Source organism: Gobio gobio, assembly GCF_949357685.1.
Source record: "Gobio gobio genome assembly, chromosome: 7".
Lineage (NCBI taxonomy): Eukaryota > Metazoa > Chordata > Actinopteri > Cypriniformes > Gobionidae > Gobio > Gobio gobio.
Window position 1 is genome coordinate 33440469 of NC_137103.1, and position 16844 is coordinate 33457312.

The following is a 16844-nucleotide window of genomic DNA, read 5'->3' on the forward strand; positions in this document are numbered from 1 at the left end:
AATAATATTTCACATTTGATTAAATAAGTACAGCCTTGATGACTTGTTTCAAAAACATAAAAAAACATTGACACAAAACTTGCCTTTGGTTTTGACACTTGGCCCACTGGGAAATGTCCCAGTGCTCTTATGGTTAGTCCATTGCTTTACATTGTAAAATAATACTGCATTTCTCATCTGAAAATGACTGGTATCACCAGGCCAACATCAATAAATTGAACTTATATGTGCATGTATGAGATGAGAGATTTGTTTGCCTTTGTCCCACTAATTATTGCTGATCCTCTTCAACTGTATTGAGGAAAATACCTGGAGGAGTTCATTTAAGATGTCTACACAATATCTGCAATTTTCCTTGTAACCTACTTGTTAAATTGTGTTTTTCCATCTAAAATCGATGTGCGCATCTCTGAAAATCCCCTAGTACATTTGTTTTTGTGTCCTGAATGTTATTTTCTGATGTTCAAGAGCTTTCACTACCCACAGTTGTTGATAGTGGTGATTCCCCAGCATTTAACCTCGAAACACACAAGGATGTCACAAGACTCATTCATTGCTGGAGTCGTTCAAGGGATTGAGATCGTGGGTGTGAATTGGTGTGAAAAGTAGCCGGCAAATGGCGTCACAGGCCTCAAAGATGGCTATTCCACTTTTTTTTTCCACAAATGTTCTCCTTCCTCTCACAAACCATTCCTGTTTCTCCAAAACTTTGACTTGAATATCCCTGGCCTGCATGTGTGAACCTCATCTTTTAGTCTTGTCCAGAGGTGTCCCGTCCGCTCTGTGCTGTGACAGCTATGACGTTCCTCATTACCGCAAATAATACTCTGCTTTCCCCTCAGGGTCCTGTACTTTAGGTACTGCAGGTCCCCGACCTTCTCTGCTAAGTCCTGGGAGTTCTGGATGTGACGTTCCACATTGCCAACTAATGGTGACAGGAGTGTGGCCAAGTGTCTCGCAGTGTTGTACGTGTAGGAGTTTCGGATACTGCTGACAGTCTGAGTTGAGCTCCCTCTTTATTTTTTGGGAGCCTGTGAACACTAAGAAGATTCCCTAGGGTAGAAAAAGAAGTGGAAGTTGCAGTCAGTAGATTTTTATTACTCAGGTAGCACTTCAGTAAACGCACACAGCCTCCTGAAGACCTCCTGAATTGTATATTATGAGCTGTGTATTCACTGAGAGGGAACGGTGAGCCCAGGGGCACTTGTGATATTGTGACGTGGCCCCATGAGGGCCACAGGCATTACTAGACCCAGTTTCAACTCAGCTCATGTGTGAATGTGAATTCTCTGTGGAATGTTCAACTTCTTGCCTAAAAAATGTGTGTGATATTGACATTTCAGTCTGAAAGTGTAAAGGGGTAAAAGTAAGTCACACGTCTATAGTGAATAACTTCTTTTTTCATTTGTGCTAAGACTCTTAAAGAGTCAAGAGTTATAATTTTCCTTTTTGCCTGTGGAGAGGAGAGACAGTTTTACAATTTTTCACATTATCCCCCAGACACAGGAATATGTCTTCTGGATTGGGTATAAAATTTCCTCTCATAAACTTCTGTATATACACATTCAGACTATTTTATTAAATGGTGGTCAGTAGAATTTGCTCAAAGACAAAAATCAGCTATGTAGTTTAATGATTATCAGTGCCAAAACAAATACTGAAACAAGATCCAAGTTTAATACAAGACCAAACAAAAGCATCTGTCCAAATAAAAATTGAAGTAAAGTTTTTCTCTGTGATCACGGCACGTGTTTATGTTGTATTCTGTTATTATATGAATTTATGCACATTACTCAATAGGTTTTAAGCAAATTTCCAGATCTTGAGTTGTGGTTTTCTGTAACGAAGACCACTGGAGGCAAGTTGCAGAACCCAAGTGCAATTTATTTAAATACAAACATGAACAAACTAAACAATGACTTGACCTTAACTTGACAACATGAACTAAAACATAAACTTGGACCAAACATGGACTCACCAACATTGGGTTACAACATCAATACTAGACAAAGACGCATGGCAACATGCCTCATCGGGGTCTCGACCTGACTTGAAATGCTCACAAAAGTGGGCAAAAACAAAAGTGTTTGGTTTATAATTTTGTTCAGTGTATATATATATATATATATATATATATATATATAGAGAACATTTGAAGAGTTCAGATGCAAAAGCCTCTAAAAGCCACTTCGGTCAAAAATTAGATAAATTAGTAAATGCTCTCCGCATATAGTATACGTTCATAAAATACTTTCACTTCAAACCCACTAAATCCCAGCCTCAGCTCATTCAGAAGTACCAGTACTTAGGTAGAAACCTATACATAGAAGCCTGACAAAAATACTTTTTTTTTTTTAAATGAAAAACATCAGACAGACTTAGAGGCTTTTGCATCTGAAGTCTTCATTTCTAATTTTTTTGTATCTAATTTTTTTAATCTTATATTTTATTTCAGCTATATTTCAATCACTGAATTTTTTTTTTAATATCTTTAATTTAAGTTAACAATAACAACACTGATATTTGCATGTTTGCATCGTGTGAAACCTCCTCTTGTGAGCTCTGGAGTGGAGATGATGGAGAGCCAAATGGCAGATGTGCATGGAGGCAAATCCATTGGCGTTGTGACATCTGTGTTTGGGAAGCTGCCAAATGATCCTAGAGACACATGTTTTTCCCAAGAGGAGCTCAATGTAGATGCTAATTTTCTCCTCCAGGGACAATCGCTCTCTTTGATCAGGTTATTATCAACCACTCTGTCTCACAGGGCATTTTGACTGACTCTAAGGAGTTGCTTTTGCATGGATACTGGCCAAATCTGTGGAAATCGAAACACAACACATGCCCAAAACACTCATAAATGTGAGCGAAACATGTTGCTTATGAATGAAAGAGACATTTATATACCACTTTACTATGTATTACTGTAAACCCAAAGTGGTTACAATCATTTCAGATGGTCTCTCCACACCCACCTCCAGTGTGCAGCATCCACCTGGATGATGGGACTGCAGCCACAGTACAACAGTGCCAGTGCGCTCACCACACACTGGCTAGGTGGAGAGGAGAGCGAGTGATGGAGCCAATTCAGTGAATGGGGTTTATTAGGAGGCTATGACCAGGACACCAGGGTTACACCCCTCTTTATGAGAAGTGCCATGGGATTTTGAATGACCACAGAGAGCTGGATCTAGGTTTAATGTCTCATCTGAAGGATGGTGCTTTCTGACAGTATAGTGTCCCCATCAGTACTGGGGCGCTAGGACCCACACAGACCACAGGGTGAGCGCCCCCTGCTGGCCTCACTAACACCCTCTTCCAGCAGCTACATAGCTTTCCTAGGTGTCCCATCCAGGTACTGACCATTAGCTTCAGTGTGCAACCATGCACTCTTGGGCTACAGGTGATATGGCTGTGGTACGCTGTGAAATGATAAAACAGTGACTCAAAGTTTTTAATGCAAACTTAATTTCTAGACTATGACATTTAAAAGTATGCATTTAGCAGACTTTTTTATTCAAAGTGATATATAAAACAGCAGTCACAAGATCAGCCTCACAATCGTACTTATTTACAGAACAGAAATCATAATTCCAATCGTCTTGGAATTACACAGATGTATAATCTTTTTCGGTTACTGGTTAGTGTGGTTATCATTAACCAAAACTTTTATAAAACTATTAAATAAAATTGTCAACTGAAATAAAACAAAACGTATATTTATTAAATAATAAAAAAAAAAAAACTATGAACGTACAGTTGCAAGAAAAAGAATGTGAACCGCTTGCAGAATCTGAAAATGGGAATAATTTTTACAAAATAAGAGAGATCATACAAAATGCATGTTATTTTTTATTTAGTACTGTCCTGAATAAGATATTTTACATAAAATATGTTTACATATAGTCCACAAGACAAAAAAATAGCTGAATTTATTCAAATGACCCTGTTCAAAAGTTTATGAACCATTGATTCTCAATACTGTTTGTTGTTCCCTGGATGATCCACGGCTGTTTTTGTGTTTTGTGATGGTTGTTCTTGAGTCCTTTGTTTGTCCTGATCAGTTAAACGGACCGTTCTTCAGAGAAATCCTCCAGGTCCTGCAAATTTTTCAGTTTTCCAGCATCTTTCGCACATTTGAACCCTCTCCAGCAGGGACTGTATGACTTTGAGATCCAGCACTGAGGACAATTGAGGGACTCAAACACCCCCCAGCTCTTAATGCATCGTGTTTCCTTCTGGAGCATCAGTGAATGTTTGAACCTTTTTTAATAGTTGTGTTTGAGACTTGTGGACTAAACATGTTTTTAATGTAAAATATCTTATTCAGGACAGTACTAAATAAAAAATAACATGCATTTTGTATGATCTCTCTTAAATTATTCCCATTTTCACAGATTCTGCAAGTGGTTCATACTTTTTCTTGCAACTAGGCCTACGATAAAATAAATAATATATATAATTTTGCTTTGGCAACTAGCTGAAATATTAAACTAAAATATATAAGAAATAGAAGCTAATTATACATCTTAATAGTGTGTAAATAATAATAAAATAACACTGTAGCTGAAATGCGCTATTCACATAGCAACGCTTATCCGTGTTAAATAATGAGCATTGAGTAAAAGTAGTATTCAATTGGTCATGTGATCTCAAGAGGGCAGCCTGGTTATACTTTTCAGAGCTTCTCACTGTGGCCAAATACATCCATTATGAACTCAACTTGTGTTAAAGCACACAGAAGCATGCTGGGAGAATGTGATGTGTCGACTCCCACACTGTTATTCAAGGAACTTGACCAGGTGCTTCAGTTCAACCGCTCAGAGAGAAACAGTGAGATGAGACGCCGGACAAGCAGTCCACTTGAATTTATATGTAACCTCTATGGTGGGCGTTCGGTCACTGGACGGCAGAACTCTCCTGCTGGAGCTTCAGTCTCTTTCCAGGTGAGTCTGGGACTACAGACAATGATTTTACTTGACTACAGCAATTTTAGAAACAACAGAAAAATGTTTTATAGAATCAGAAATCTAGATTATGCGCTAGCGTTAATAATAATGTTGTCTTCATAACATGGTTGGATTTGAATAGTCTCTTGTTCACGAAGGCAGCATTTATTTGACATAAAATATAGTAAACATTTTAAAAATGTATATTTTAAAACGTAATTTACTTCTGTGATGCAAACAGAATTTTCAACATCATTCAGTGTCACGTGACCCTTCAGAAATCATTCTAATATGCTGATTTGGTAAACATTTCGTATTATTATCAATGTTGAAAACAGTTGTGCTACTGTTTTGTGAAAGCTGCGATACATTTGATATTTTATTTGATAGGCTAAATATACATTTTAAAATAACAATTTATTTGAAATAGAAATATTTTGTAACATTATCTTTAGTAATTTTTTTAATCAACTTGGCTGAAGATAAATATTTTTTTCAGGAAAATTTTTTTTAACCCCAAACTTTTTCCAATGAGGAGCATCAGTTACATCAGAACCAAAATGAGTGCATGAGCTGAAATGCTGACATCTAGTGGTGTATTCATGGAATACCTGTCAGGCCGGGCGGTACTTATCCTAGCTTTGAGAAAATGTCAAATTGCCAATATTACAATCAGTAACGTTAAGAAAAATATATTTTTTGTAATGCGATCTACACGTGATCTCAGATGCAGTGTTTGTGCTTAAACATTTACAGGGGAAATCGTCACCTCTGCCTTTAAAAGCAGACTGAAATACACGTGACTTTTCAGATGATTTGAGGAATTGAGACGCAGTACACATTTGAGAGCAGTCACTATACTTTATTTGAGGGGAGTAGTAGCATAAAATTTAATCTGTACAGTATGTAACAATTACGTCTGATCAGGCCCTGAATGCGTTAAATACTCAAGAGTAAGGTGGACAAAAATGGCATGTCCAGCACAACAGTAATACAGCTGCTCGCACCTAAAATGGAGAGTTTTGGTAAAGTGGAGACATTCACTCAATGAGAAGAAACATTGTCACTGAAGTGTGTCAGAGAAAAGACTGCTGGTCGAATCCCAGGAGCAATACTTGCAACGCTGCACCATGTTGTCTGTCGTGCTACACTGTTAGTTCAATCTTTTGAACGCTGTGAGTGGAAGTCTGAGGTAAAGGATTGATTCTTTTGTAGTGTTTTATCTGACAAGTTTTAAATATAGAGAAAGCGTCACTTGTCGTTTATCCAGAAAAGAAGAATGACAGTTGGGCCATGATATAAATTAATAAAACTAAGATACAGATGTACAAAATTAACATTAAAATATTTAATAATAATAATAATAATATCAATAAAGGATTTCTTTCTTTGAGACATTAAAAAACCAACAAAAAAAAAAAAACCTCATGCTCTTTTCACAATCTAAAACAACATTCATATGTACATACGGTGCGTTTACAATTGAGTCTTCTACTAAACGGGGTTTTTAAAGTTTGGCTTTTCATCTTATTCAACCTTCTTCCCAGATTCCCCAAATAAAACACCAAAAAACAGACAAGGGTACAGGGCAGCACCTGGTGAAAACACTCTACAGGCCAGCAGCAGTCGCAGCACATTTAGCGAATCTTCTGTAGTGTTTACAGTCAAAAGGGAAATCGCAAGAACCTCACAGGAGATGCTCTTGGACCAAGAGCATTCGTCCTAACCCTAACCTGCAAATTAGAACTTCTGCTTGGTCTTATAACCACCTGGCCTTCGGTTTTGCACCTACAGAGTCCAACTGAGGGCCTTTGAAAGATGGCATGGGCCTTTATTACTTTATCATTCTGACAGCAGTCAAACAGAATGAGCTGGCTGAGAATGCTACAGTAAAGAGAGAGAGAGAGAGAGAGAGAGAGAGAGAGAGAGAGAGAGAGAGAGAGCTTTCATTGAAAGGGCTTGATTGCATACGGTTGTATGAACCTGAACATTGTCAAATGCATCAAATGGGGTATCACGAAAGCGAAATTAACCAAAAATGAGCCACTTAATTATATTTCGGAATTTGTTCAGACACGCAACAGAAACCCCATTTTGTATCATACTAAAATCAATTTAGATGTCCGTAGTCTGAATGGATGAAACAAACACACAAAGGTCAAAAATGCGGGTTACAAACCGGATTCAAACCACATCCATGTGTGGTTTGAAATCAGATTAAAATCAGATTTTTTTGGGTGTCAAATCTGAATGGTCAGATCAGATCTCAATTTTTTCACCATTCAGGATTTGACGCGAGTAATATCAAAAGCAAAATGAACAAAATCACTGAGCCACTGAATCATATTTCATGTTTTGTTCAGACAGCAGAAATCTGAAGAAAAAAAAAAAACCCACATAAAAATAAGATTTTTACAAACCCGATTCAAATCACATTCATATGAGGTTTGAAATCAGATTAAAATCAGTTTAACTGCAGATCATTCATCATCTGGGATAGGTATTGACTACACTGTCTGAACAAATGGATCCGATTTCTTGCAAAATGATTGGATTTGAGAATCAAAAATGGATTTAAGCGCAGTGTGAACAAAGCCTAAGAGCAGCAGCAGAGAAGCTGTTCATTTGAAAGACTGTCAGCCAGTCGGCAGAGAGTTACTGCATGTGTTCGGTCCCCATTACAGCATATTATTAGCTTAATACTCTCAGTCAACCGGGCATCATAACATATGCATAGCATGTTGTAAGCTTGACGTCAGCTTCAGTTCATGATGTAGATTATGGTCTAAGCAATCCATTAGGCGCTTGTATTTTTTACCACACTGGAAGTGGCCTGTGAGCTGTGAAACAGTCCCTGCTTAGGATGTTATTGCACATAATATGACCACACTAATAAGGTGTTATATATATCAAGGGCCCTTGCATACATAATACAACAAGGGTCACCAGAATGGCACCAGAGGGCTCAAAGCAAAGGGAAACGCTTCCTGAGACATACTGAGAGATACAGTTCTTGTAGAAGTGTGTAGAAGGTCGCCTGGCTGCTGATCTGAAACCAGTTTGACATGACAGACAATGATCATAGAAGACCAGGATTGGACGATTCCAAATGAAAACGAAAAAAACAAAACAAAAAAAGAGTGACGCCCTGAAGACAGGAAATACTTCAGATTAACAAATAATGAAGGGGTTTCCATGACTGCTTATGGGATCTCATGCACAAGCTCCACGTGATAACAAAGGTTTGAAAAACAAAAGGAAAAAGAAAAAAAAGAAAAGAACACAAGGCATGCACATATACGTGGACACCGCAAACCTATATTGGTAAGTGCTTCTGTATTATTTTCACAAAATTCATATTTTCAGGGATTTTTTTCTTCTCAACAGGTCTTGATAAAGGTCAAAAATTGTTTCAACAAACAAACGGTATCACATTTTAAACAGCAGGGCAACACAGAGAACAACTAAAAGAAAGAAGGCAGAACACTGGTTTATGAATGGCCATCGTTTCTTGGCATAATCTGTCATATAAAAAAAACTTTTCCCCGTATTTAAAAAGCTTCCGTGCCAAATGGAGGTCATCGAAAAGCCTCTTTTTTTTTTGTATCATATAGTGTTACAAAACAAACGTATTATTAGGATGAGAAACTGAGGTATACCTTGTCGAGAGGTTGGTGGTTATCTGACAGAAACTCTGAAAGCTTTCAGAGAAAACACGTGTTGATTTGGGTTGTATCGTCACCCTTTCTGTTGATATCTGTACAGCAGCGTCACACTACACATTCAAAAAGCTGTTTCTTATTGGCATTACAATAGTCATTCATATGAACACATTAAATGTGTTTTTTTACATGGACGTTGCCCTTTTTTATACTGAAATGACACGAGCGCCGTGCGGAGGAGTCTCGTTTACTCCTTGAACGGGAAAGTTTCTTCTCCAAGCAGAGAAAGGGCAACAACGTTTTTGATTCCGGCATATAATCTTCCGTCCTTACCGGAGTGCCCCGTGGTACTAGTTTATATATACACACACATACATTAACATAGCTGGCTCCAGGTATACCTGTATTAAACCCAGATTCGGCGCAAAATGTAGAGTCAGCATTTGCTCCAGCCGTAAAGTATAGGACAATCATCCAGCATGTCTGAAGCCGGCTGTCAGAAAAGCTGTCCACCACCATTCCCGACGCGTGTTTTCTGTTCGGTCAGCCCGCAATTCACATGCTGATATCCTCTAGTCATAGACTGGACTCCTTGGGGGGATAGTCCACGTTGGTCACCATGGTTACCACGGTGACTATTTCCTCTGGGGCAGAGACGCTGGTCTGCCGCTGCATTTGGACCACACGTTCCTCGACACATCCCGCGGAGAGACGCGCCTCGGCCTCATGGTCCCAACACTCCTCTATAGTCTCGCACAACATGGCCAGACCCTGTAAAACAAACGGATGCGTTTCACATCTAGCATAATATTCACTTCATTGAAATATTTGGCGAGGTTTAACGATGGACATTGTGTACCGGATGTTTCTGCCAGCACTCCCTGAGAGTGGGCCGAAGCTTTTTGTGGACCACCACCTCCTGCATGTCCTCTAGAGTGGGATGTTGGCCCACCTCCTCCTCAAACGGAAGCATGTACTCGTCAACTGGACCTTCAGAAAAAATGAACAAACATCTGCTCAGATCAGGAAGTCCAACCATTGAGGGTGCTTTCAAACTGGGTTCAGGGAGCTACAAGGGGTACACAAAACATTTGCAAGACAAAAACAAAAAATGAATTTATTGTAGGTATGTCAGAATAATTTTTTTTGCATTTACTAAATTCTGCTTTCTAAAGACAGAAATTCTGAGATTAATTGTGGTTATTTTATTCTATTGACAGCCCTAGTTTTTAACTATTCTGAAAAGCATTTTGTAGGAAATATAGTTTTTTGGGGGGAAAATGTGTTCAGCTCTCCTTCCCTGCAATGTACATTTGTTTAAGAATTGTTTGTTTCTTTCTAGATAGTTGAACAACACTGTCGACTTTATCTTTCTAACTGAGGGTTGTACTGCAACTCTGTAAAGAAGCCTTTGAACAATATGCATCGTGAAAAGTGCTATACAAGTAAATTTAAAATTTCATTGAAAACCTTTTTTTTTTCAGGTTTATTCATTATACATTATTTTATTATTAACATAGTAGGTAGATTTTTTTTTTATCATACTATTTTATAATATATTTGTTAATATTTAAATAATTTGCTTTGGCTTTACTACATTAACAACATTAAAGGCAATTATTTAATAATTAACCCTTACAGTATAAATGCGTCTGTATACACAAACATATATAGCCGCCATTCAATTTTAGAGAAGGGATAGCGGACACAGTATTAACTTGGGCGAGGAGAAAGTATTTTAATATCAAATGAACATTCTTTTTTGTTATCAACAGAAACGCAAAATAAACAAGGGAAGAGAAGCTTTGGACAGAATGACATTTAACCACCTGATCTGCCATCACACTCTATCATCCATTTAATCCCATCATGCACTGAAGTCAATGAGGTCATCACACATGACGACCACTGTCACAACAGCCCCAGTCTGCTTCACTGTCCACACCTGATCAATACTGTTCCATTAGACCAGACAGCAATAATCAATAATGGCGAGCATACTGCACTTACAGTGACAGGCTTATTCAGGAGCTCGAGTGGCAGTAAAACATACAGAAAATGTGTGTGTGTGTGTGTGTGTGTGCGAGAGAACGGGGAGTGCTGCCAGACATCAATCAAATATCTAATATCAATCAAATTTCTACTCTATATGTAAGGGATAATACACAGCTAGGTGTGCATAACAAGATTTTAATGGAGGCAAAGAATCACCCCAAGGGAAGTTAAAAAATGTTAGTTATTTTCGTCAGCTATGATTCATAGATCTATCGTTCTGCACAGACATAGAGAGAAAATAATGCAGTAAGATTACATTTATTTCAATGAATTGACATTGATTTGAAAAAAAATATTGAGAGTGAGCGAGAGTGAGAGACTGTGTGTTTGTGAACTTCCTGCATCTGTGCAGCGTCTTTCTACTAATAGTGAAGCTTTGAGTTTAATTACTTCTAAAAAATTGACGTTACCACCTTTTGTAGCTGAGAAATATAATGTAGAAATTCAGTAGCAAAACTAATTTATTAATAAAAATCGCAAGGCAGCTTTGACAAGTTTCCGTGCACCTGAATGTTTCTGTGCGATTGATGTGCCTGCTTGCTTCAATTAAGGCAGTGTGTTAATAAAGAATGTGTTTGAACGCACATCTTCCAGCAAAAAAGACCGTAGTATAATAACTGATATAACTGTAGAGTGTGTGGTCAAAATGCTCTTAGAAGAACAGCAGCTCACGCACTCGTACCATCAGAGGCAGTGCAGCGGGCCGCCAGCTCCCACAGCACCAGCCCGACTGCATACATGTCTATCCTGAGGAAAGAGTCTCGCTGGAAGTTGATGGCCCCCTCCAACACCTCCGGGGCCATGTAACGTCTGGTTCCCACCTGGAGCACACAGAGAGACCAACATCTGATTAGCACAACAGTAAAAACGGTAATGTAAGATGTAAATGCATATAGTCTGCCTTGATGAGTATGGCGTCAGTGAATCATGGGCCAGGATACAGTTGCCAGAGCAACTTTTACATTTAAGTATCTGAGAATGTTTTAATGATCAAGATACACTCTAACGCTTGAACATATTTTTATTATGCAGTATATGTAATGGGTAATTAACGGTACTTCGGTACCAAGTCATTACAATAAAAGCAGTATTAATACAAGTCCTTCTACAATCTTTCTGCCATCACTGCAGTCAATTCAGTCATGGCTTCAATATGGATGGTCCAGACAGCTGTTATTTATAGCATAAAAACACTAGTGAATATCTTAAGTATTGTACGTCTTGTATAACACAATAGGACAAGAAAGTTGTTTTTTACATTTGATTACTTTTGTATTTTATTCAATTATTGAATATTTACTTCAGGCTGTTCTTAAAAACCAGAAAAACCTCAAGCTTTGTTTAATTAATTTGTATGCATTTTCTATTGTTTTTAAATGTTCTCTTTGTTCATGATTTTATTACCACCTGTTTACTTGAATCATTTCTTGGAGAGACTTCAAGATGTGTTTACTTCATCGAGAAACATTTGAAGGCTAAGTGCCATGGCCATAATTGAATTTGTTAGCATTTATATTAACATTTATTTATCATATTATAGCTGAACTTTTTACATAAAAGAGTGTGTTCAATAGCATATGTTTTGGTATTGAGAATGAAAATTCACTGCTCATATGGTATCGACAGCTGAAATTTTGGTTTCATGACAAGTCTATTATGTGGACAGCACATTAGGATTTGAGGTACAGCCTGTGATACACCTCCACAGAATCATATTCATATTTAAACACACTTAACACATCCAACCCTCGCACAAAGGGCGGCATTTTACAATCAGCACCAGCTCCAACACTTACCTGCCCATGCGTGTCCCCAGCTGACTTCCCTGCCTCAAACCTCAGAGCCAGACCAAAGTCAGCTACACAGGCCGTCAGGTTTGTCTTCAGCAGCACGTTCTTGCTCTTAATATCCCTGTGGATGTTTAATACAAGTTTAAATGTAAAAATTCTTAAATTGATCACAAACAAATATATTTTAAAAACATGTGAGACAAGATTTAGACCAAGTGTCCACTGTTCAATATATCCAAGAACCACAAATGTTTTTAGATAGCTGTATATTTCTAACCTGTGTGCGACGGCCGGTTTGTGGCCATCTCTGTGTCCAGGGAAGTCAGAGTGCAAGTAAGCCAGTCCTCGAGCCATGGTCTGAGCGATGTGACACAGCTCATTCCACGTCACTACGTTGGCCTTCAGGTAGTCCGTCAGGGAGCCCTGCACACAGACAGCAGAGACATGTGGCTGTGATCAATCATGGCTGTGTATCAGCCTGCAGTATAAACAACCAAAACCTTTTAAGTCACAATAAAAAGTAAAAGCTCAGCAATAACACACAGACTGACTGGCGATGAAGTAAATCGCTGTAAGAACTACTGTAGCACATATTGACTCAAATAACTTCAATCATCTTTTTATAGAAAGAATTTCTTTTGTATATTTGGATCCTACCGGGCATCAACCTGACCTATGAAAAACGTTTCTTTTGCAGTGCATCTTTTGTCACTTCATTATTTCTGTCCCTTAAGAACATCTCGAACAGAAGACCTTCATAACAAAATGTTTTATAGACGACACTGCAAATTTATGGATAGATGCATTACACTACATCAAAACTAGCCATGCAATGTGATGTATTAATTCTCTCTTTCTCATTTCTCATCACTTATTTGAGTGTTCAGATCATTTCAATGAGCAAAACTGAAGAACTAAAGTTCAAAGTCTTAATAAAAATTGATATATCAAATAAATAAAAGACTTTAAAATTTCATTAGCAACACTGCAAAAGAGAATATAAAATATAATCCCTGCTGATAATGAAGGCAGATAGATTTATTTGTAAGCTTTTGAGAAACTAAAATATGGATCTAGAAATGTTCCTCCTTTTAAGTGCAAGCTAATGCTGTTCAGCCCCCCTTCAGTTCCAGACCTTCTCATGGTAAGCTGTGATGAGCCACAACTCAATGTCCAGGTTGCTTCCTCTCTTTTCGGCCCCGATGAAGTGCAGAATGTTTTCATGCCTCATGCCGGGGAGATTGTAAATGTCATACTCATTCTGCCAAGACAGCTTGTCCTGAGAAAGACAAAGCACACAGTTATTACAGCATACTGGCAAGATGGGCAAACCACTGAACACTGATCCACTGGTAAGTGGACATCAGCAGGGCTGCTAACTGACCATTAAAACAATTGATACATCGAGTCTTAGCTGACATTCACAATCAACTCAGACTATGTAAGTAAGCAGTCATTTACCAGAGCAAATTATTACATGGGTGATTGATAGATGAAACAAATGATTTCACCAAACTCTAAGCTGTGGAGCGAGACAGGTTTGTTTCCACTAAGGATGATACTTTTCAGGAATTTTCATCTAATTTCAAGAAATACATATTTATCTTTATACAATTTTTATTTAAATGTGGGCGTAAACTAAACTTTATATAATATATATTTAATATTGTATCTATTGTCATATATTGTAAGAATTTTCAGCAGTCATTTCTCCAGTCTTCAGTGTCCCATGATCCTTCAGAAATCATTCTAATATGCTCAACTTTTTCCAGATAATTTTCCCAGCATTTATTTGAAATAGAAATGTTTTGTAACAATGTAATGTTTATGTGCGTCACAGGCTGACACATGGCTCAGCTCCACGTTTGGCTGTGTAATTGGTTAAGCAGGTTAGATTAACTCATCAGCTTTAGAAGTTGATTCCCTGGCCTTGGGTCCGCGTGGTACCTGAATGGGGAAGATCTTCACTGCCACATAGTCATTGAGCAGCTGAGCCTTCCACACACAGCCAAAACGCCCCCTAGCTTTGATTTCCAACAACTGCAGAGGCTTCTGGACCAGGGTGGGAGATGGCGGCATGGGTCCAGGGTCCTGCAAGACAACAAATAAGGAAGTGTAAGCTATAGAGTTGGTTGAAAAGACCATCTGTAGTTATAACTGCTCACTATGGTGACCATCGTCAAACAGCACATTTCACGGTCACTCTCTAAATAATATGCTGGCTGTGCTGATTTCTAAACACCCTATGCAGGGTTATTAGTGACATCATTAACCACCATAAGGTCATTTCAATAAGATGTGTATACAAGGAAGGGCCATTTAAAATTACCTTTACAGAAGGACACTTTCCGAAATTCAAACCCTGACTCATAAATAAAAGAATCTCAATTTTGTTTATTACTGGTTCCACATGTGAATTGTGATCCCCACTTTAAAAGAGTTAAGGGTCGGTTCATGCTAGATTTTATTTTTAATTTCATATACATGCAAACGCAAGAGAATGGGTACACAAGCACATGCACATATTTTGTCTTCATTAAACTCTTAATTGGCATAGAGAAAATTTGTTTGATCAATACAGGAATAAAACATTCATATTCTTGGATTAACTCTTTTCCCGCCAGCGTAAAAAAAAAAAAAAAGTTGCCAGCCACCGCCAGGGTTTTTGATCATTTTCACAAAAATGTAATGGCCCAGAGAATATTTTGTTGTATGAATATCTGAGCATGCCATATATCAAAAGAATATTTAAAAATGTAGTATGTATAATAAAAGTCTTATTCTAGCTTCATGCATTCCTTTTTTTATCAACACTTAAATATGGGTAAGTTTCATAAAAAAAGCAACATTTTGAACAAAAAGCTGAGAAAATCTTTGTCGAAGACTACATCCAGATCAGATTCAAAACGATGCTCAAAACACAGATGGAGTAGACTGAGTCCATCAACACCCCTAATGCTTGCACAGTCCTATAGCTCATCCTGGGTCGACATTTCATTCAGTAACATTAGGCAGTTTTGATTTATATGATGTTTAATGTTGATGATCACGATATTTTACATATGCATCTGCTTACATACAATCGCTTGTTTTTTTGCGTCTTCTTCATCTTTGTTTTGATCAGGAGATTCTGTACTCCTTCAGAAGATGCGATAGCGGCCCCTAGCATATAACAGTGAAAACACCGAAAATTCTGTGTTTGGCAGGGAAGTGTTTTCTCACAAATAATGAAAAGTTCTGTGTTTGGCGGGTAAACTCAAGCAAGGAGGAAACTCTCATTTTGATAGTTTTAGGTCCTCCTGTTTTACCTACACTACCATTCGAACAATAGGGGTCAGTACGATTTTTTAAATGTTTTTGAAAGTAGTCTAAAAACTATTTTTTAAAGATATTGTAAAAACTATAATATTTTAAAATATTACAATTTAAATTTAAATATAATTTATTCCTGTAATCTAAAAGCTAAACTTTTGATCAATTTAATGTCCTTCCTGAATAAAGGTATTAATTTCTTTAAAAACATTTTTTTAGCTAAACTTTTCAGCGTTTATGCAAGAGAAGTTCAAAAGAACACAAGCTACAGTTAAGAAGAGAAACTGCATGAATTTATAGTGCTAAAGTAATCACCAATAAATTGTTAATCAAATCGTGATATTCCAAAAGATTCCCACCCCTAATATTGTGCCAGATACCTTATATGAAATAACATGCAAATAATACTAACTGAATGTGGTGATGTGGTGGGGTAAAGGTGGACTCATGTCATGCAGCTGAGCTGCATAAAGCTTTGACAGAAGGGGCTTATGGGAGTTCAGAGCTTGTTAAACAATCCACAGCTTCTGTAAGTGGACCACAGATTTAATAATCAGCTGACCTAGTTTGTGGGTGCCGTGAAATGCACTGACATGCCATTACACCTTTAAGGCGTGAACCTTTCTGAGCATGCCTTATGTAAGCAGAGACCATTTAGAAGTTCATCTAAATGCATGAGTGTGCCCTCAAATCCTGTCTACAGCCGACATGACCTTTTCTGACCAATTACCCTTTGTCAGCAAAACACAATAGGCTGTTTCCCGCTTATCAAATAAGCTAATCCCAGTTATTCAAGTGAATCAGTGTCGGAAAGCTATATAGATGGTATCCTGTCGGCACAAATCCAAACCCTGCCGCTGTGCTGGCTGAGCCTGGCATACTGCTCACCTAATTCTCAACGCAAAACAAATCTGAATCTACAAATTTCACGCTGAATTTGTTCCCCCAGAATATAAATATAAAAATATATAACTGATTAAATAATATAAATATAATTTAACTGAATAAGGTGTATACATAAACGTGGTTTTTTTTTTCAGCATTGATTACTGCTTAACTTAATGTTGCAATGCAAA

At 37.7% G+C, this 16844-nt stretch overlaps 1 protein-coding gene across 2 annotated transcripts in view; it reads right to left on the reverse strand.

The window, feature by feature from the left end:
- Positions 1–7277: 7277 nt before the first annotated feature.
- Positions 7278–16844, reverse strand: part of acvr2aa (activin A receptor type 2Aa) — a 61823-nt gene continuing 52256 nt past the window's right edge. The window contains exons 5-11 of one of the 2 annotated variants that reach the window (XM_079820841.1): positions 14404–14547; positions 13592–13735; positions 12734–12879; positions 12463–12577; positions 11349–11487; positions 9471–9601; positions 7278–9382 (exon numbers count right to left, since the gene is read on the reverse strand). In XM_079820841.1, coding sequence (XP_079676967.1) covers positions 9188–9382; positions 9471–9601; positions 11349–11487; positions 12463–12577; positions 12734–12879; positions 13592–13735; positions 14404–14547 — 1014 coding nt within the window. In that variant the 3' untranslated portion in view covers positions 7278–9187. The remainder of the gene's footprint in view (positions 9383–9470; positions 9602–11348; positions 11488–12462; positions 12578–12733; positions 12880–13591; positions 13736–14403; positions 14548–16844) is intronic. The other variant, XM_079820840.1, reaches the window with a different exon arrangement.